The sequence below is a fragment of the Eriocheir sinensis genome, chromosome 58 (genome assembly GCF_024679095.1).
Source record: "Eriocheir sinensis breed Jianghai 21 chromosome 58, ASM2467909v1, whole genome shotgun sequence".
NCBI classification, from domain to species: domain Eukaryota; kingdom Metazoa; phylum Arthropoda; class Malacostraca; order Decapoda; family Varunidae; genus Eriocheir; species Eriocheir sinensis.
The window spans coordinates 4920178-4941444 of record NC_066566.1 but is presented as its reverse complement, the minus strand read 5'-3'; the positions used below and the strand labels follow the sequence as shown (position 1 = coordinate 4941444).

Sequence of the window (21267 nt, the reverse complement as noted above, 5' to 3'; positions counted from 1 at the left end):
GGCTGGACTATCTCAAATACCACTTTCCTACTAGCCTCTCTCCCCCCTTCCCTCCCAGTTAACAGAGGAAGTCCCCGGGGGTAGGTGTAGCGTGGCAGGTGGGCACACCCCACCAGCAGGGACGTGCCCAAAGGGGATCTCGAGGGTCAAAGAAAAGTAAGCCAATGTGAGATAAATTAAGGAGTCGGTGTGTAGTAACAATTTGGCAAAGGCAATATATACGTATGGGCATGGGACCTCCATCCATAGATACTTATACTACCCAGCCCCTATTAAAGCTGGGTGTGCTTACATGCAGACCCCAGACACGCCCCCGCCCACCAAGCCTGCTGAAGGGGAGATGTCCGTGGCATTCTTCAAAACACGCCGCAGCGGCAGGAGAATCTTGGGACGCCGGTCGCCAAGGTTCACCCGCTACCTGACACTGCTCACTGCTGCTACAGGTAAGACCAGTTGAGAAATCTTGTTTATTTTTTATTGTTGTTTTATGAGGCTTTGCAGCGGCCAGATTCCTGTGTGATGGTTGACATGAGGGCAGCCGCGTGCGAGGAGAAGTAGTTGCCTACATTTGACTGTAGAACAATAAGCTGGGAAAATGGCCTGGCTGAGTCCTGGTAGAGTATTCCCTAGTTGAAAAACCTGGATTGATTTTCACGAATTCACTCCATCTATGGTAGCCACTGTTGTTATTATTTATGTTGCTTTGAAAATGGGATGACTGGCGTATCTTGCGCTTTTGCTAATTTTCCAGCAATAAAAATCACCAACCAATCAGGTAATTAACTATATAATTGTATGAACCCGCAGAGCACGAATTCAATCCAAAAAATGAGAGCTAAAGCGCACAAAGGGAAAAAAAAAGATCCCACGAGCTCACGGGGATTTAATCTTGTGTGTCACCTTGTAGTGTATACTGACTCGAAGCACAAGTTCGGGACACGGCAGGGAAACACTAAGGACTATAGTTCACGGGTGTATCCAGAGAGAGAGAGAGAGAGAGAGAGAGAGAGAGAGAGAGAGAAACAAGGGCAAAAACATCCAGGAAAGAAAGATACGCAGGACAGAGCTGGACTCACGGGGTTGAGCAGAAGGAGTGTATATACGAGGCAGCAGGGAGGAAGAGGAACAAGTTATTCATGAGGAAAACTAGAGATGGCTAAAGTTAGGGGCTCCCTCCCGGACAGACGTGAAGTGGAAATGTAAACGTAAGAAATTAAATAAAGAAGAAAATATAGGTCTACTTATGTCATCAAAATAAGGCGCAGGGGTCGATGTGTGCTATACTAGATGTTTTTTTGTGATTTTTGTTGGCTTTATTTAGATTGATGAAAAAATATACAGTAATAAACAAGAAAATTATATAATAGTAAATAGGGAAAAGTGTGTATGATGAACTAAAGGATATATTCGCCATACAAGTAGCCTCCGTTTCCCCAAAAGTTTAATACTCTCATTTCAATACTGTATTATTCTTTTACAATTAATGATAAATACACAAATATAGTACAGTATAGCATTAATAAAACTCTACAGAATTGTGGGTTGATTACCAAAACTCTTGTCAATTGAATTTATCAATTTCCCAAATTCATGCATGCATAAGTTTTAATTTACATAATTAAGTTTGATATTTCTGCCAATTGATGAAATACCCTGTTCATGTAAACCAAAGTAATTCAAAATCATGGGCCTGATTCACCAAATATTGCCATTCAGTATGATATTTTAGTGTTCATTAATAACCCATCTAATATTTTGGGAAAATCGATGTACTGCGACGCCCTTTTACCATCCTAGCGATAACATTAATAATACTGACACATTTGTTTACCTCGAAAGCCATCCAATTGTTTCTTGCTTATCTTCTTGCCACTTGCCGGAGACTTCCTCCCTTGCTGTGTTTCCTTTTGCAACACCAAATAAAGACAACATTATACAGGCAACTCTCGTTTTACGCGACAATTGTATTGCTTTGCGCACAAAATGAATTTCGTGTAATTTGAGTAGCATTGTTAGCAAATGAGGATATTTTGTTCCCCCAGTAAACTCGTGTAAAGGGAAAAAAAGTGTAATATGAGAACTGATTTTGATTTCCATACGTTCCATTCTTTAAAAAAAGCGTAAATTAAACTCGCGTAAAAATGAAACATGTAAAATGAGAACTAATTTCGATTATCTTACGATTCCTTCTTATGTAAAAAATCCCTCATAAATTAAATTCATGTAAAAGGAGAAGTATGTATTCAAAGACTGGCGCGTGTTACCTGAAGAACTCGACCCCCTTATAGTATTAGTCAAGGATTCTACAAACGCTTTAATCTTAGCCGTACGAGGGTTTCGGACACACCGTCTCGTACTGCTTCACCTCGACGGTTTGGGTCTGGGTGACGTATACCTTCTCCGTCTCGGTTTCCTGAACGGTGGACACGACGGTTTCGGTGTTGGTAAGGGTGGTGGGCACGATCTCGGTCTCGGTCTCCGTTGTCTGCACGGTTTCAGTCACCGGGACGACCTCGGTCTCCACTACGATCTCGGTGGCTGTTTCGGTTTCGGTCTTGATAATGGTGTTGGTGGTGACGACCTCTTCCGTGACGGTCTCCTGCGTGCGGCCACAGGAATGAATGGTAATTAGAGACCAGGTAAATGGACGTGAAACTAGAGTATAGTATATGTAGTAGTAGTAGTAGTAGTAGTAGTAGTAGTAGTAGCAATAGTAATAGTGGTGGTGGTAGTAGTAGTAGTAGTAGTAGTAGTAGGAGGAGGAGGAGGAGGAGGAGGCGTAGAGGAGGAAGAGGAGGAGGAGAAGGAGGCGTAGAGGAAGAGGAGGAGGAAGAGGAAGGAGAATAAGTATCTGTTGTTTAAATATTACTTTCTCCTCTCAGGTGTGTGTGTGTGTGTGTGTGTGTGTGTGTGTGTGTGTGTGTGTGTGTGTGTGTGTGCAGTTATCGGATGTCTAATTTGGGATGCAGAGTGGTGCATCTCAAAATAATGTTAGAGCATTATATTATTGGAAAAAAAAGGAGGAAAAAAATGGGACACAATGAAAAAGAACATAGATATCTCATTAAACAACGAAAGAAAGTAATAAAAACCCGAACTCCTGTAAAAAAAATTATGACGTATAATCTCAAAAAAAGACTCGCCCTATGATGTACATGAGCTTTTTGGCAATAAATGTTTTTTTTTGTTGAGATTAACCTACTATTTTACAATCCCCGTAACCTTTTTGTTTATATTGCTTTAGGACTAAGAAGTCACGCCCCTCCCTTATTTTTTTCAACCAAAACTAAATAATCAAATTTTCAAAGGAGCTGAGTTGAAATTTTCGTAACGTACAGCGATAAAAAGATGATACACTGTAGCAACTCTCCCTACAGAATACTATTTACACACGATGAAAATATATACGAAATCACCTCAGAAACTGGTCACTTACTTTTCTACAGTAAAATAAAAGAACCGTTGAAATGGCCAAGAGGAAAGAAAAGCACAGTCTACCGCTGTTATAAAGAACAACAAACAATCGAACACAGAGATCAAATTAAGTTCCTGATACGTTTCAATACTGCTCTTAGAATCTGGTTGCTTCTTTATTGCGGTGAGAAAGAGAGTTTAAAGATCAAAGAAAATAGTGAAAATCGAAATCTACTGCTGTTATAAAAAAAAATAATAATAAAACAGGATATTTCAAAACTCAAATCAAACTAATTTCCAAATGTCTCACTACTCCTCTTATTGGGATTCACAAAACTAAAGGATTATATAAGTAACATAGGTGTCTTTGGGCCAGTTTCACAGTTCCTCATGATGGGTTAGTAAGCTCCCAAACCAATACCAGAGCCTTCGAAATTTCCTTGTATAGTGTCTACTGTTTATATTTAAGTTCACAAATTTGATGAAACTATACAGGAAAAGTCTTGTGTATTTAGTATGTCATCAAAGACCTCACCATTTTGGATTGTATGGGATTCTATAGTTTGGTTCGGGCTGTTACGAAGACACTGTATTGGACTGTGAAATTGGCTCTTAGTCTCTATAACCTCTCTTTGGGGCTCACCGTAACCTGCTTCGTTTCTGTGTTGGTGGAGGTGACGGTGGAGGGCTTGCAGACGGGGGCGCCGTAGCCGGGGCTGGGGGGCGGGGGGTACTGGGGGCCGCCTTGCACCCCCGCCACACTCATCGCCACCACCGCCAGGACGTTCAGTAAGGCGCCGTTCATTCTGGGGGGGGGGCGGATATAATGATGCGGTTAGTTTTGTCTTGAGTTTTTTTGTTTTGTTTTATTTTACTTCAATGATTACTACCTGAGTTATTTTTTTTCTTAAGAAATGATTAGTTCCTTACTATTTTTTTTTTGTCTACCTACTTTTCTGTTTATTTGTCTATCTATCTCTCTATCTATCTATCCATCTACGCATCTATCAATCTATCTATTTGTCTTTGTTTCTCCATATGATTACCAATGTATAAATGTATGTATGTATGTATGTATGTATGTATGTTACAAGTAAGTATGCATATGGGAGTATATATGTATGTAAGTAATGTCTGAATCTAACAATGTGTGAATGCATATATTTATACTCCTATAACTATACAGCAGTCTATTTACCTACCTATACCTGCCTGTATTAGCCCGAGACTTAGGTTGGTATTGTCAGATGCTCCCGCCCCTCACACACACTATTTCCAAAGGCCAAAAAGGAGGTTAATCGAGTTCTAATGAGTGTTCTTTTAGGTTCACGGTACAGAAGAAGGCTCAGACTACCACCAGGATCATAAAAGTACCCCTGGAAAGGCCCTAAACTCCCACGAAAGACTAGTAAATTACGTGTTGATGGGCGCGGAAATGTTTAAAAATATGGCCCTTAATCCCCGTAAGAGCTTTCACTCACATGTTTAGTAAGAGAGTCTGCGTTCGTTCGTATCTGCGCGTGTATGCTCGTGGTGGGACGCAGGGCCGTAGTGTCATTCCATGGGCGTGTGTAGGGACTTCTTATAGTGAGGGGGGCTGCGATGGGCGGGGCCTTCTTCCGTCGCCGCCCCGCCCCCTTCACTAGCCTTCCTCCCCTATACCGCCCATACAGTACTCAACCGCTGTCACTGCAACCTTTCTGTAGTGTTAATATGCGTAGTGAGACGACCGCTCTTTTGTTTTGAAATTTGTATTAGTAGTAGTAGTGGTAGACTGGTAGTAGTAGTAGTTGTAGTAGTAGTAGTAGTAGTAGTAGTAGTAGTAGTAGTAGTAGTAGTAGTAGTAGTAGTAGTAGTAGTAGTAATAGTTGTAGTAAAAGTGGAAATATAAATAGTAGTAGTAGTAGTGTATAATAATGGTAGTTGTAGTAGCAGCAGCAGTAGTAGTAGTAGTAGTAGTAGTAGTATAGTAGTAGTAGTAGTAGTAGTGGCAGTAGTGGTAGAGATCTTTGACGGATGCACCAGGAACAGCAGGTATTATAATTATCATTATTGACACTTTTACCCTTATTAGCATTACCATCATTACCATTATTATCACAGTAATTATATTTGTGGCTTCGGATTATGGTCAGCACCAAGCCGACACACAGCCGCTCGTAGTATTGCGCAACGAGACTTTCTAAGCAAGACTGAAACTCGTTGATCACACGCAACCCAAGACTTACATACGATTAGCCATATAGGTTCTACTTTTGTATTTTTTTTTTTTTTTTTTTTTTTTTTTTTTTTTAGGTGCTGCCTATAACGCCGGTAGGCTCTCTTGAGTGGCCTCTTGGACGATCCCAGCCCGTTAGTGGCGCAGGCGACTTTTATTTACAGTTGCTGCCGTGATATATGACCCATGCTGCCCCCCGCTGAAGTTAGAGTTGATTGGAGATCTGAGCAGCATGTGGGTAATCTTCAGCCACTCGGCGATGGTTGAAAATTGTCAGTGTACATCGGTGGGACTCGATCCTATAGGTCCCATGCAGGGATCACCACGCCCGCACGCTGACTACTCGGCCACCGCCTCCCTGGGGCGCAGCTGGGTGGCAGTCGAGCGGTTTTAAGGGCATTTACTTTTCCTACGAACATCCAGTATACTTCAGGCGACTGCTATACAAATGAGCTACCCAAGACTTGCATACGATTACCCACAAAAGTTACATCTTCCTAGTGGCCGACGGGTTGTGAAGTGAGCGGTTATAGGGGCCTCTACCTTTCCCTTTACAAACATTCAGTAAACCTGAGGCGAGTGCAAATGAGCTATCCAAGACTTGCTTACAGTTATCCATACATAGGCTCTAGCTTAGAGGGCGCGGCGACTGGTTGGGAGGTGGGGAGTTATAGGGGCCTCTGCCTTTCCCTACGAGCATTCAGTAAACTGCTACATATGGGCGTTCTAAACCATTAGGAAAATTGTCTATTTCACTTTCTAACAGTTAATCTTTATCATTGCTACGGTAGTTAAAGGGTGCACGGTGGGAGCGAGCCTGCTGGCACAGAGCGAAAGGGAAAGTTGGGGCCATACGTTGAAGCTTCGCGTGACCTCAGTGCTCATCTCCATCACATCAGAGGGCGTACCTTAAGCCCCTATCGTTGCTTCTCCCGATAAAGAGTGCATGATGCTGGTGAGGCTGACGCATACATAATCTTATCCTCTTTGATTGTTACTCCAGTTAATGAGTTTATTTATGCTGGTGAGGTTGACGTTCACAGTGCTCTACCTTCCCTCATTGTTACTCTGATCAGTGCTGGTGAGGCTGACTTATATTTTATCTTACCCTTTTCGTTGCAACTCCACCTCATTTTTTTTATGCTGGTGAGACTGACGTTCACAGTACTCTACCTTCCCTCATTGTTACTCTAGTCAGTACTGGTGAGGCTGACTTATATTTTATCTTACCCTTTTCGTTGTAACTCCACCTCATTTTTTTTATGCTGGTGAGGCTGACGTTCACAGTACTCTACCTTCCCTCATTGTTACTCTAGTCAGTACTGGTGAGGCTGTCCTATATTTTATCTTACCCTTTCCGTTGTTCCTCCGCTTCATGTTTTGTTTTATGCTGGTGAGGCTGACGCTAACAGTACCTCACCTTCTCTCATCACCAGTAAATGAGTAGATGCTTGTGAGACTGATGCATACGTTCCCTTATCCTATCATAGTTACTCCACTTAATGTGTTTCTCCAGTTAATGAGTTGCGGTGCGTACTTAGTGGATAGGGAAACTCCGTGGATGTATTGCCAGGGACTTTAATATTCTTGTCTTTCTCAACTCTGCCAAGCTCGGAAGCTGGAAATTAATGGTCCTTGCAGAGGTTCCCGAGACCACAGCTGCACCGCTGGACTATGCAGCAATGCCGGAGAGAAGGGGAAAGACAGACAGATAGGTACATAGGTTAAAAGGTAAATAGATGGATGGATAGATAGATGCGGTGAGAGAGACACATACATACATCATTGCCAGAGAGAAAGGAGATAGATAGATAGGTACACATATAGATAGATAGATGGATAGATAGATGGCCAGAGAGAAACATTTACATACACCAATGCCTGTGTGTGTGTGTGTGTGAGAGAGAGAGAGAGAGAGAGAGAGAGAGAGAGAGAGAGAGAGAGAGAGAGAGAGAGAGAGAGAGACACACACACACACACACACACACACACACACACACACACACACACACACACACACACACACAACCCCCCCTGCCCCCTTTTTAAAACCCTACACATTCACTGTACGGAAATCAGGAGCTTTTCATCAGCACCAGCAGGAGGGGAAAGTTAGACACCATAATAGGCCGCTCCGTCTCCGTCAACAGCGCCGCCGCCCGTCTGTCTGTCTTGCCGCTGCTGGTGGTGGTGTCGGGAACTGTCGGCGCATCTTCCTGTTCGCCGCCGCCGCCCTTGCGTCATCCTAATGTTGCTGGGTGGCACCTGGCGGCCGATGTGTGTATGGCTGGCGGAGGTTACTCAATACCCCCTCAGAGCGAGACTTGCGGCGAGGAAAACGTTAGAGGGGGCTGAAGGGGAATGTACGAAAATGAGGAAGATAGAGGAGGTGTGTGCGATGTCCGAGGTCTTTATTGAAGCAGTGAGGAAGACATTAGAGGGGGCTGAAGGGGAATGTACGAAAATGAGGAAGATAGAGGAGGTGTGTGCGATGTCCGAGGTCTTTATTTAAACAGTTATACAAGCGGTGAGGAAAACGTTAGAGGGGGTTGAAGGGGAATGTACGAAAATGAGGAAGATAGAGGAGGAAACGTTAGAGGGGGTTGAAGGGGAATGTACGAAAATGAGGAAGATAGAGGAGGTGTGTGGAATGTCCGAGGTCTGTATTTAAACCGGATTCAGTTTTCTTTCTTCCACTTTTTTCTTCTTCCATTCTTTGTCCAAATAATTTTCTCTTCCACTTTTTCCAGACGCACTTTTCTCATGCTTCCACTTTGTTCTAGACTCACTTATTTTCTCTCATCCACCTTTTTCGTCCATTAAGCAGTGAGGAAAACGTTGAAGGGGGTTTGGGTGGACGCGAAGATGAAGAAGATGAGATGTATAGGTATTTTGCGCGATGTTTGAGCTCTTAATCAAGTAATACAAGCGGTGAGGAAAGCAAAAGGGGTTGGCGTTTGGAATTAATACATATACGATGAGGAGGACTAGGCGTGTACATGTGTATGATTAGATAGTACAGATGATGTGGACAAAAATAAAAAGGGGGGGGGCGGTGTTTTTTTGGGGGAAAATATACACGAAAATGAGAGAGATGAGGCGTGTGTGATGAGCGATGTGCGAATTCTTTAGTTTACAAGCGGTTAGGAAAATGTTGACATGGTTTGGACGGAGAATATACGAAGATGAGGAATAGAAGGCGTGTTTTTGTGTGATGTGTGATTTACTGGAACAAGCGGTTAGGAAAATGTTGATATGGTTTGGACGGAGAATATATACGAAGATGAGGAATAGAAGGCGTGTTTTGCGTGGTGTGATTTACTGGAACAAGCGGTTAGGAAAATGTTGACATGGTTTGGGCGGAGAATATATACGAAGATGAGGAATAGAAGGCGTGTTTTGCGTGGTGTGATTTACTGGAACAAGCGGTTATAGGAAAATGTTGACATGGTTTGAATGGAGAATATATACGAAGATGAGGAATAGAAGGCGTGTTTTGCGTGGTGTGATTTACTGGAACAAGCGGTTATAGGAAAATGTTGACATGGTTTGGAAGGAGAATATATACGAAGATGAGGAAGGGGAGGCGTGTTTTTGTGTGATGTGTGATTTACTGGAACAAGCGGTTATAGGAAAATGTTGACATGGTTTGGGCGGAGAATATATACGAAGATGAGGAATAGAAGGCGTGTGTTACGTGAGGTGTGATTTACTGAACTAACAATGAGAGAAGGTAAGGTATGCTGTAAACGTCAGTCTCACCAGTATAAAGAAGGACGTCTTAACTGAGTCACACAATGCAAGCAGAAGAAACGTTTTGGAATGAAGCGTGGGAACGGGTATGAATCACTTCCGGTTTTCAGGTGCGCGATATGAATCCACGGGCACAGGTTTCGTATTTCAGTGAGTGGTGTGATATGAATGCATGATTTGGATATCTTTAGTAGTCTCTCTCTCTCTCTCTCTCTCTCTCTCTCTCTCTCTCTCTCTCTCTCTCTCTCTCTCTCATTCTTTATTTCTTTTTTCCGTTTGCTTACTTTTTCTTTCTTTTTTTCCATTTTTCTTTCGAATTTTCACTTTTTTCTCTTCATTTTTTCCTTTCTTTCTTCTTTTTTATCTTTTCTCTCTCTCTCTCTCTCTCTCTCTCTCTCTCTCTCTCTCTCTCTCTCTCTCTCTCTCTCTCTCTCTCTCGTCTATGCTTTACATTCGGGTAACATTCCACACTTCAAGTCCTCATCGTAAGGTCAGTCTGTCCACGCGTGACCCTAGAGGACGCCTGAAATAGGAAGGAGTGAAGGGTCGAGTTTGTATATGGAAGGGAAAGGGAGCGAAGGGCGTGGAATAGGGAGCAGACAGAGGTTGAGGGTGTTTCAGCGCTGACTATGAATAAGAAATAGACTTGAGGAGGTCATACGATGTTTAGAACTGACAAGAGACGGATGACCAAAGTAACAGAGTGGCAGCCCGGGGATTCTATGGCTGGTATTACAAGACACCATCGCTTCTCACATCAGCTATTTCTAAAGGTCAAAGAGGGGGTCAATCGGGTTCTAATGAGTGTTTCTTCAGGCTCAGGGTACAGAAGAAGGGTCAAACTACCGCCAGGGTCATAAAACTACTGCTGGAAATGCCCACAACTCCTACGAAAGCCTTGTCAAATATGTGTTCTTGGGCGGCGAAACGTCTTTTGATACGACCCTATAAGTCAGGGCATAGAAAAGGGCATGGATTAGGGAGAAGGCAAAAGTTGAAGGTACGGTATTCCAGTGTCGATTAAGAACACGAAATAGACTTGGGCAGGTCATATCATGGGTAAAACTAATAACAGATCGTGAACCAAAGTAAAAGTTTAATTAAGAACACGAAATAGACTTGGGCAGGTCATATCATGGGTAAAACTAATAACAGATCGTGAACCAAAGTAAAAGTTTAAGGTACTAGGTATTCCAGTGTCGATTAAGAACACGAAATAGACTTGGGGAGGTCATATCATGGGTAAAACTAATAACAGATCGTAAACCAAGTAAAAGTGGCAAACCAGATATAGTATAAACCTGGGCAAAGAGAGAACCAGGTCTAATATAACGTGCAGGTCATATATCTAGAACTGATTACAGATGGGACAACCAGAGGAACAGAATGGCAGCCCAGGAATAGTATAAATCAGGGCAGAGAGAGAACCAGGTCTAATATAACGTGCAGGTCATATATTTAGAACTGATTACAGATGGGACAACCAGAGGAACAGAATGGCAGCCCAGGAATAGTATAAATCAGGGCAAAGAGAGAACCAGGTCTAATATAACGTGTAGGTCATATATTTAGAACTGATTACAGATGGGACAACCAGAGCAACATAATAGCAGCCCAGGAATAGTATAAATTAGGGCAGAGAGTTAACTAGGTAGAATATAATGTAATGTTGAGGGCATACGTCATAACAGTAATAGCAGTAAGTAGCGGGCTTTTTTTTTTCATTATTGTTTCCTCTGTCTCCTCTGTAAAAAAAAAAAAAAAAAAAAAAAAAAAAAAAAAAAAAACTACATTTGACTTCAGTGATCATCTCCGTCGCATTAACCCTTGAACCGAGGGATGGAATTAGAACATTGTCTGGAGCAGTACACCAATATAGGACAGAGAAGTATTGGAAAACGTTAGGAAAGGCCTTTATCCTGCCGTGAACTGTGAATGGTTAATGGTAATTGTGCGGCATATTTCCTACACCTTGTATGATGCACATTTTCTACACACCACATTACAACTTAATAGATTTTTGAGTAGTGACATCCTATAGAGAGATGCAGTATATCTCTTACACCCCCAAAATCTACTCTGCCACACTTCCTATATGCAGGGTTTAAGGTTGGTATTGTCAGATGCTCCCACCCTTCACATCAACAATTTCCAAAGGCCAAAAAGGAGGTTAATCGAGTTTTAATGAGTGTTCTTTTAGGTTCACGGTACAGAAGAAGGCTCAGACTACCACCATGGTCATAAAAGTGCCCCTGTAAATGCCCTAAACTCCCACGAAAGACTAGTAAATTACGTGTCCTTGGGCGCAGAAATGTTTAAAAATATGGCCCTTTAAGTCATAATCCTAGAGACCTGGACCAAGAAAGGCAGCGAGTTAGGTTGTTTCTTGTTTACGTTCAGTGGACAGCAAAAGAGAATCACGTCGTTAAATGAGTATACATAAACATTTTGGTTCTTATATATACTTCTTGACCATGAGTCGAGCCTAAATAGGGAAAAAAAAGTCGAGTTTTACTTCCGTTTTATACACGTACGTTGTTGAAGAAAAATTATGAAATCCCACGTTAATATTCTCGTGTTTTTTTTTAACTTTTTCTTGCATTATGTAACTGCTCCTATATGCAGGGTTCCAGTCATATATCCTAAAGACCTGGACCAAGAAAGGCAGCGAGTTAGGTTGTTTCTTGTTTACGTTCAGTGGACAGCAAGAGAGAGAGACCCACGTCGTTAAATGAGTATACATAAACATTTTGGTTCTTATATATACTTCTTGACCATGAGTCGAGCCTAAATAGGGAAAAAAGTCGAGTTTTACCTCCGTTTTATACACGTGCGTTGTTGAAGAAAAAATATGAAATCCCACGTTAATATTCTCCAGTTTTTTTTTTACTTTTTCTTGCATTATGAAACTGTTTCCTCTGAAAAAAATAACGGCGTACTCATTTGCACTTCATCTTCATACATTCCACATGATCACAGAATAGGCGTACCTAACATATCACCAGTGTGTGTATGAATGAATACAAAGATAACCACATACTTTGATTTAACTCTAGGATGTCTCGTGGATCATTAATAAATAAAAACAAAATTTATGGATAGGCTACTCTTTAGCCCGCTACCGACTATGGCTGCCAAAGAATTCCCTCCGCCAAGATTGTACCCCCTCATTTGGTGATTGTTAGGTACGCCTATTGAAGATATGCCAGTAGGAGTTGCACCGGATGTATCGTTTTGTGTGGGAGACATTATGGGTCCTCAGTTTATGTGTAAGGAAGGTGCTGGGTGCTTGCTTTGTGTGGGAGATATTCTGGGTCCTCAGTTTTTGTGTAAGGAAGGTGCTGGGTGCTTGTTTTGTGTGGGAGATATTCTGGGTCCTCAGTTTTTGTGTAAGGAAGGTGCTGGGTGGTGCTTGTTTTGTGTGGGAGACATTCTGGGTACTCAGTTTATGTGTAAGGAAGGTGCTGGGTGCTTGTTTTGTGTGGGAGACATTCTGGGTCCTCAGTTTATGTGTAAGGAAGGTGCCGGGTGCTTGCTTTGTGTGGGAGATATTCTGGGTCCTCAGTTTATGTGTAAGGAAGGTGCTGGGTGCTTGCTTTGTGTGGGAGATATTCTGGGTCCTCAGTTTATGTGTAAGGAAAGTGCTGGGTGCTTGCTTTGTGTGGGAGATATTCTGGGTCCTCAGTTTATGTGTATGGAAGGTGCTGGGTGCTTGTTTTGTGTGGGAGACATTCTGGGCACTCAGTTTTTGTGTAAGGAAGGTGCTGGGTGCTTGTTTTGTGTGGGAGACATTCTGGGTCCTCAGTTTTTGTGTAAGGAAGGTGCTGGGTGCTTGTTTTGTGTGGGAGACATTCTGGGTCCTCAGTTTTTGTGTAAGGAAGGTGCTGGGTGCTTGTTTTGTGTGGGAGATATTCTGGGTCCTCAGTTTATGTGTATGGAAGGTGCTGGGTGCTTGTTTTGTGTGGGAGACATTCTGGGTCCTCAGTTTTTGTGTAAGGAAGGTGCTGGGTGCTTGTTTTGTGTGGGAGACATTCTGGGTCCTCAGTTTTTGTGTAAGGAAGGTGCTGGGTGCTTGTTTTGTGTGGGAGACATTCTGGGTCCTCAGTTTATGTGTATGGAAGGTGCCGGGTGCTTGTTTTGTATAGGAAACATGACGGACAGTGTGTAGGAAAAGTGGCAATGGTCCAACTTTTGTGGTTTTGTAGATGTGACTACGCCCCATATGGGTGGTGGCGGAACAAAGGGAAGGGAAGGGAAGAACAGCCGAGGTGGTGATGAATGAAGGGGCGCACTTAGCGATGGTCGGCCTGGTTGCGAAGCCTGAAAGATGTACTCAAGACCGCAACCACATTGTCGTAATAAGCTCCGTCTTGCCCCGACACACAGCGAGGCACCCTTCATTCATGTAATTGCGTGTATGTAATATGTGTTTCTCTCTCTCTCTCTCTCTCTCTCTCTCTCTCTCTCTCTCTCTCTCTCTCTCTCTCTCTCTCTCTCTCTCTCTCTCTCTCTCTCTCTCTCTCTCTCTCTCTCTCTCTCTCTCTCCTTTTCTTTTTCTTTTTTCTTTTCTTTCCTTCTTTCTTTCTTTTCTTTTTTCATTCATTCATTCATTCATTCATTCATTCATTCATTCTCTCTCTCTCTCTCTCTCTCTCTCTCTCTCTCTCTCTCTCTCTCTCTCTCTCTCTCTCTCTCTCTCTCTCTCTCTCTCTCTCTCTCTCTCTCTGTGTGTGTGTGTGTGTGTGTGTGTGTGTGTGTGTGTGTGTGTTCAAGTGGGCCGGACAAACGCCACTTAGGTGATTACGTTCTTTGTTGATGCTCACGTTTCGAGGAGACGCGTCTGTCCTTGTGCCGGGCAGCCCATTCATACATTTTAGCTTCTTTTTAGCATTTCGTCTAGTGGCGGACTCTGGTGTGCGGGAAGGAAAGTAGCCTACAACCGGTTTTCTTCTTGTTCTGCTTTGCTCTGATATATAAACTTAATGATGATGTTCCTCCGTGGTGCTGTGGTTAACGTGCTTAGCCACAAATCCGCGGCCCCTGGTTCGTATCGCGGCCCGGGCAGTTGGGGTGTAGCTCATCCAGCTGTTCATCCTCCATTTCGGGCTGGTCGATAAATGGTTGCCTGAGGAAACCTAGGGAAGGTAAACTGGTAACCCTGCACTGGCCCTGTGTGCCGGGGTAGAAGGTTCTTCCTATCACAAGCTCAATGCGACGGAGATGAGCACCGAGGCCACGCGCAGCTATAGCTTATGCCTAACTTTACCTTACAACTCGATAAATAGCCATGATTTTTTAGATTGTGCATCTTGTCGTTTTGAAGTTGTTTTTCTTTTGTATATTTCTTTATGGTTTTATGGATGAAGTCAGGTGAGGTTTGTGCGTTCATTGGGCAGCCACAGGGAGAAGCAGGTCGTTAAAAGAGTGGTTATATTTCTTACATATACTTCTTAGCCTATCCTTAGTACCCTTAATGGTGGGGGAAGGGGGCTTTTAATAGGAGTAATTAGGTCTCTTGGCATATTTTTGGTACCCTTAATGGTGGGGGAAGGGGGCTTTTAATAGGAGTAATTAGGTCTCTTGGCATATTTTTGGTATCCTTAATGTTGGGGGAAGAAACATTTAAATAAGGGTTCATATGTATCTTGGTATATCCTTGGTGTCCTTAGCGTTAGGGCAGGGAACATCCAGAGGGCAGCGGGAGGACGTAGCTATGAGGATCTTGCGCCAGATATTGCTTGTTACCGGGTGTGGGTGTGGGTTGAGTCTTGCGGTCGTCCTTGTCCACACACACACACACACACACACACACACTCGTAACATGCATTCATCTCCACCTCCTCCTCCTCGTCCCTCAGCTCCCTCTCATCTCCTGCCTCTCTCTCTCTCTCCGTCCTCTAACTCAACGCCTCGTGGTTTTTAATGGCGCAGGAGTGACCCAATGTGGTGGTTTTAAGCGCAGTTTCTCTTCCATCAAAGTAACGTCGAGTATGCATTTTAAGAGGCAACCTTGTGTTTTATATATGTATGGGATGGAGTTCGGAGCAGAGAAATGACCCAATGTGTTTGTTTGTTTTGCTCTATGGTATAGTTTCAGAGACCCAATGTGGTGTTTTTAAGTGCATTTTGAGAGTCAACCTTGTGTTTTATATTTGCTTGAGTTCGGGGTTGGAAAAAGAGTTAATGACCCAGTGACAATGTTGTTTTAAGTGCAGTTTCTCTTCCATCAAAGCATCGTCGACAATGGGCTTTAAGAGACAACCTTGTGTTTTATATGTACGGGAGGAAATTCGGGGCGGAGAAATGACCTTTTGAGGTTTTGAAGTATAAAAGATCTTCCAGCAAAGCACCGGAGGGTATGAATTTTATATGCGAATGTTTAGGACGGAATATAAGCGGCCCAAGGAAGTCTTACCCCAGTCTGTGTTTTATATGCCTGGGAGTTTGAGGAGAAATGCCCTAATGAATTTTTAAGTATAATATCTCACCATTAAAGCACAGTAGGGTATGCATTTTAAGAGACGACTTTGTTCCTTTTATCTGCGAAGGTTTAGGAAGGAATATAAGCGGCCCAAGGACGTCTTACCCCAGTTTGAGTTTTATATTCCTGGGAGTTTGAGGAGAAATGACCTAATGAGTCTTTAAAGTATAATATCTCTTTCATTAAAGCTCCGTAGGGTATAAATTTTCTGAGGCGACCTTGTTCCTTTTATCTACGAGGGTTTAGGACGGAATATCAGTGGCCATAGCACCGGAAGGAAATTTTCTGAGGCGACCTTGTTCCTTCTATATCTGCGAGGGTTTGGGACGAAACACAAGTGCCCCAAGGAAGTATGACCCAGTCTGCAACCTTGGCCCACATTCTCAAAAGTTTCGGGACTTACACACCCATACTTGATAAGGGTTTCGTATAGAGGTTCCTGTGGGTCATAGTAGATGTTTTGGTAGAGGTTGTGGGTACTTCCATGGATAGTTTTGTAAGCCTAGTAATAGTTTGACGAGGCTTCTGCGCCATGAACGTGAAGAGGTACCCATGAACGCCCAATTCGTCCTCTTTGTGGCCTTTGGAAATAGCTGTTGTGGGAGTCCAAAGCGTTTGAGAATACGAGTCAAAGTTTGTTCCTTATATCTGTGAGGGTTTGGGATGGGATATTAGTGGCCCAGAAGCCTTGGCCCAGTTTGCAATCTTATCCCATATATCTCCGAGGGATTGGGACGGGATATTAGTGGCCCAGTGAAGTCTTTGCCCAGTTTGCAATCTTATCCCATATATCTCTGAGGGATTGGGACGGGATATTAGTGGTCCAGAAGCCTTGGCCCAGTTTGCAATCTTATCCCATATATCTCCGAGGGTTTTGGACGGGATATTAGTGGTCCAGAAGCCTTGGCCCAGTTTGCAATCTTATCCCATATATCTCCGAGGGTTTGGAACGGAATATTAGTGTCCCAGTGAAGTCTTGGGCCAGTTTACGACCTTATCCCACATATCTCAGAGGTATTGGAACGGAATATTAGTGGTCCAGAAGCTTTGGCCTAGTTTGCAATCTTATCCCATATATCTCCGAGGGATTGGAACGGAATATTAGTGGTCCAGTGAAGTCTTTGCCCAGTTTGCAGTGTCAAGGCCTCGGCGCTGTTCATGCAAATATAGTGTTTAGTAAAATGGTTCCGGAGCAGAGAGGCCAGAATCATATGGAGAGGTGTCTTGATATTTCCCCCCTCTTGGAAGTGTTAAAGTCACAGGCAGTTGGAAATACAGACACAAGAAGACTGTTCCAAAGAGGGCTGTTCCAGCGTATACCAGCGAAGGGGATGAAGGGGAAGGAAAATTGAAGATGTTGGTTAACTCTTGTAAGGTGATTTGTTGTATGGTATAGAAATGAACAAGAGTAGAAAGTCGTGATGGAAAAAAAATATTATCGGGCAGAGTAAAGTGACCCAATATTTTCTGAAGTACAGTTTCCTATCCACCAAAACACCCGACGTATATAAATATTAAAGAAACAACTTCGTGTCATCTGGGCAAGGAGGGTGTTCCAGTGTATGAAGTGTAAGTGTAATGAGCGTGGGAAGCGAGGAGGGAGAGTTAAGCAATGATGAATGACGAGGGGAAAGAAGAGAGGAAGGAAACGAAAGTGAGGGAGAAAATTATGGAATGTGAGAAGGAAGAGGAAACGTAAGTGCGGACGAAGGAGGTAGGCGGGAGGATGAAAAAGAGGAAGAGTAGATGAAAAGGAGAAACTAGAGAAGAAAGGAGGTCGAGGAAGGGAAACAAAAGAGGGAAAATGAATGGATGAACAATGAAGTCGAAAAGAAGGTGAAGGAGGAGGAGGAGGAGGAGGAGTAAGCGTGGATGAAAGACATAAGGAACTGGATGAAGAAGAGGAGGAGAAGTGAAGAGGAAGGAAGGATATATGGTCTTGTAAAGAAGAGGAAGAGTGGATGGAAAGGAGAAAGTAGAGAAGGAAGGTGGAGAGGAAAGGAGGTCGAGGAAGGGAAACAAAAGAGAGAAAAATGAATGGATGAAAAAATAAGTCGAAAAGAAGGTGAAGGAGGAGGAGGAGGAGGAGGAGGAGGAGGAGGAGGAAGTGTGGATGAAAGACCTAAGGAACTGGATGAAGAAGAGGAGGAGGAGAAGTGAAGGGGATGGAAGGACACATGGTCTTGTAAAAGGAGGCGGTGCAAGGGGGGGAGGGGGGGGGGAGGAAGGGGACTGGCGGCTGTGGTGGGGGTGGTTGCAAACTCACAACCACCACCCCTACACCACCACCACCATCACCACCACCATAACCACCATTACCTCACTGGCCTACCGCTGCGACCCTCTGTTGATCAGTAACCCCTTCGTGCTACGCCACACCTCATAGTTATTATTGCTACTTAAATATTCCCTTGCAGCAAACTATCCCCGACCTGTGTATGTGTGTGTGTGTGTGTGTGTGTGTGTGTGTGTGTGTGTGTGTGTGTGTGTGTGTGTCTCTCTCTCTCTCTCTCTCTCTCTCTCTCTCTCTCTCTCTCTCTCTCTCTCTTCCTTTTTCTTCTTCCACTCTTCCTTATCCTTTTCTTCTCTTCTTCAACGTGAGACTAAAAGAAGAAGAAAATATTGAAAATGAAACAGAAAGAAAAAAGTGAAGACGATGATGATGCTGATAAAGAAATAAAGAATAGAGAAAGTAGAGATGAGAAGAAGAAGAAGAAGAAGAAGAAGAAAAAGAAGATGATGACAATAATAATGAAAGAAGAAAAAATGAAAAGATACAAAGAAGAAGAAAATAAAAACAAAACCACATCAGCAACAACGAATCCTCCATATTACTTGTGGATTCTCTTCAGCGCTAAACCTAAGTGGCTATAACTGACGTCCTTCTCTCTGCATCAAGTTCATATTTCTCTCTCGTTTTCTTTTTGACGCGAATCAGTAACAAGACCCCCCTTCCCCCCACCCCCACTACCACCTCCATCACCACTACCAATATTAACTATAGCCGGTATTACGAGACACTTTCGGTTCTCACATCAGCTATTTCTAAAGGTCAAAGAGGGGGTCACTCGGGTTCTAATGAGTGTTTCTTCAGGTTCATTGTACAGAGGAAGGGTCAAACTACCACCAGGGCCATAAAACTGCTCCTGGAAATGCCCAAAACTCCTACGAAAGCCTTGTCCAATAGGTGTTCTTGAGCGATGAAATGGCTCTTAATACGAATCTAACTGTCTCCAAATAGATTCCACCATTTCCTTTAATCCCCTTTCCTTTCAAGTCACACACACGAACGGACGCAGAGACACCATGTAGACTTCGAATGTGATGGGTTACCTGTTTTGTATTTGTTTTAGGTTAATATCTTGTGTATTAGAGAGGCAATGAAGGATATACCAATTTATTCATGCCCTAATTGTGGGAGGGATAACGATACTGGCTTGGGTTGATAATTAAGATGAAGATGGTTTATTTAAATTGTGCGTATTCATAAAACCTTCTATTTAAAGATTTTTATTTAATTATTTATTTTATTTTACTTTTTTTTTTTTTACAGCAGAGGAGACAGCTCAAGGGCAAAAAAAAAGGATACAATAATAAAAAAAAAAAGCCCGCTATTCGCTGCTCCTATAAAAAGCTCAGAGGAGTGATCGAAATATAGGTCAATTTCGGGAGGAGAGGTGTCCTGATACCCTCCTCTTGAATTAAAGAGTTCATATATGGATAGCAACGGTGCAGGGGATAATAACTGGCGGAGACAATTCAGAACGCCCAACCTCGAGGAAGCTGATTTAGTGAGAGAATATGTAGTGTTACGGAGTTGAGCACAGATGCAATCACAAATGGGTTAAGTGAAAGTTATTTATAGGTCTTACACACCATTATAGCAGCTTGTGATTGGTTGAAGAAAAAGGGAGATGAAAGAAAACACTGGTTAAAGGTAATGCATTGTTACGGAGTTGAGCACAGAGGCAATGACAAATGAGTTAAGTGAAAGTTAATTATAGGTTGAGTTGATCTTACACGCCATCATAGCTTGCTTGTTGTGAAGAAAAGAAGAAAAAAAAAAGACAATTAAAGGATTAAAGGCATTGATGCATTGCGAGAGTTGAGCAAGAGGCAATGACGAGTAGGTTTATGGATGAAAAAAGACACTGAATAAAGGTACTGATGCATTGTTACGGAGTTGAGCACAGAGGCAATGACGAGTAGGTTTAGGTGAAGGTTATTTATATGTTAATACGGACATTGACATCGGATTTCTTGAGCTATAATTATAAAACCCACCAAACATAACTTTTTTGCTGGTTCATGTAATACCTCTCACGTCCATATTCTGATAATACAACATTTCAACTATTAAAACATTGTTAATCTGTGTAAAGCGACGGGCCAAATTTGTGCCATGATTTAAACCCCCCAAAGTAGATGATACATAATCTGATCACAAATGCTTTGATATATATTATGGAATGGTTTGTGTGAGGGGTGATTTTTTTCTCATTTTTCTCGCTTAGAGGGACCATTAAGAAACATGATCCCCGCTGATACCGGGTTATATATTTTGCTTTTAATCATTTTATTTATTTTAGTTTTGACCTTGTACCTTAGTGCCTGTGGATGTGACTAAGTTTCGGATGCAACGACTTGTGTGATAAAACTATTTCTAAACAATGAAAAACGAAAAAGAATACTTGGCAAAACAATACAAACCACTGCAAACCATATATTTTACTTTCTAGAACTAACGGAGCATCTTGTATCTACTTATTAATACCTTTGGATATAGCGAGCTCTCGAATATAACGACTTGGCATGCCCTCCCCCCTTCCCCCCGATCCCCCGCCCCTCCCTTTCTCCAAGCACGTCGTTAGGTAGAAGGTTTTATTGCCGTGCCTTCCTCTGAGCCCCACACCTGAGCCACACACCTGAGGCAACAGACTGCAAGGTGTGGGGGACATGGGAAGGCTTGGGCTGTTGGAGAGAGTTACTTGTGGATCCTTTTCTGCGCATTGATAGATAGATAGATAGATAGATAGATAGATAGAGAGAGAGAGAGAGAGAGAGAGAGAGAGAGAGAGAGAGAGAGAGAGATACTGGATAAGAGGATGATAAATGATAATACTATAAATACTTCTACTTCATCTTACTAAGGCGGCGTTGTATTTCTTCCTTAGTGAGTATCAAGGTAAAGAAAGTGGCGCTCGAGTTTGTCTTTAAGTGAATCCGTCGTGTTGCACTGAACCACTGAAGGCGGGAGCTTGTTGCAGCCTCGAATAACAACGTTGGTGGAAGATAAATTTGGTGCATTATGAGTTTAATTTTACACGTACGTTCAGCGCCAATATTTCTCGTTCGGGAATTATGTTCATCGATCATATCCAGCTCGGTTTCATCTACACTC

The 21267-nt window shown here is 42.8% G+C and overlaps 2 protein-coding genes across 4 annotated transcripts in view; one reads left to right on the top strand and one right to left on the bottom strand.

The window, feature by feature from the left end:
- The first annotated feature begins 76 nt into the window (after window positions 1-76).
- The window catches only part of LOC126985086 (uncharacterized), a 35100-nt gene continuing 13909 nt past the window's right edge, over window positions 77-21267 (top strand). The window contains exons 1-2 of one of the 3 annotated variants that reach the window (XM_050839529.1): window positions 77-156; window positions 299-443. Coding sequence is in view for 1 of the 3 variants with exons in the window: in XM_050839527.1 (XP_050695484.1) it covers window positions 2622-2639 (18 nt within the window). In the remaining 2 variants the exon portion in view is untranslated. Of the gene's footprint in view, window positions 444-2522; window positions 2640-21267 lie in introns of those variants that run through there. The other 2 variants (XM_050839528.1, XM_050839527.1) reach the window with 2 other exon arrangements.
- LOC126985088 (uncharacterized) lies at window positions 873-4961 on the bottom strand. Its single transcript, XM_050839531.1, has 3 exons — window positions 4896-4961; window positions 4058-4220; window positions 873-2599 (listed from the first exon to the last, which is right to left on the bottom strand). The coding sequence occupies exons 2-3, from the start codon at window positions 4217-4219 to the stop codon at window positions 2321-2323; spliced, it is 441 nt and encodes a 146-aa protein (XP_050695488.1). The 5' UTR covers window position 4220; window positions 4896-4961; the 3' UTR covers window positions 873-2320.

Excerpts from the sequence above, each read along its gene's own strand:
- LOC126985088 (XM_050839531.1), bottom strand. The coding sequence starts at position 4,219 with ATGAACGGCGCCTTACTGAACGTCCTGGCGGTGGTGGCGATGAGTGTG. Across the intron at positions 2,600-4,057 it reads CAGAAACGAAGCAGGTTACG|GAGACCGTCACGGAAGAGGT; the intron begins GTGAGCCCCAAA and ends GGCCGCACGCAG.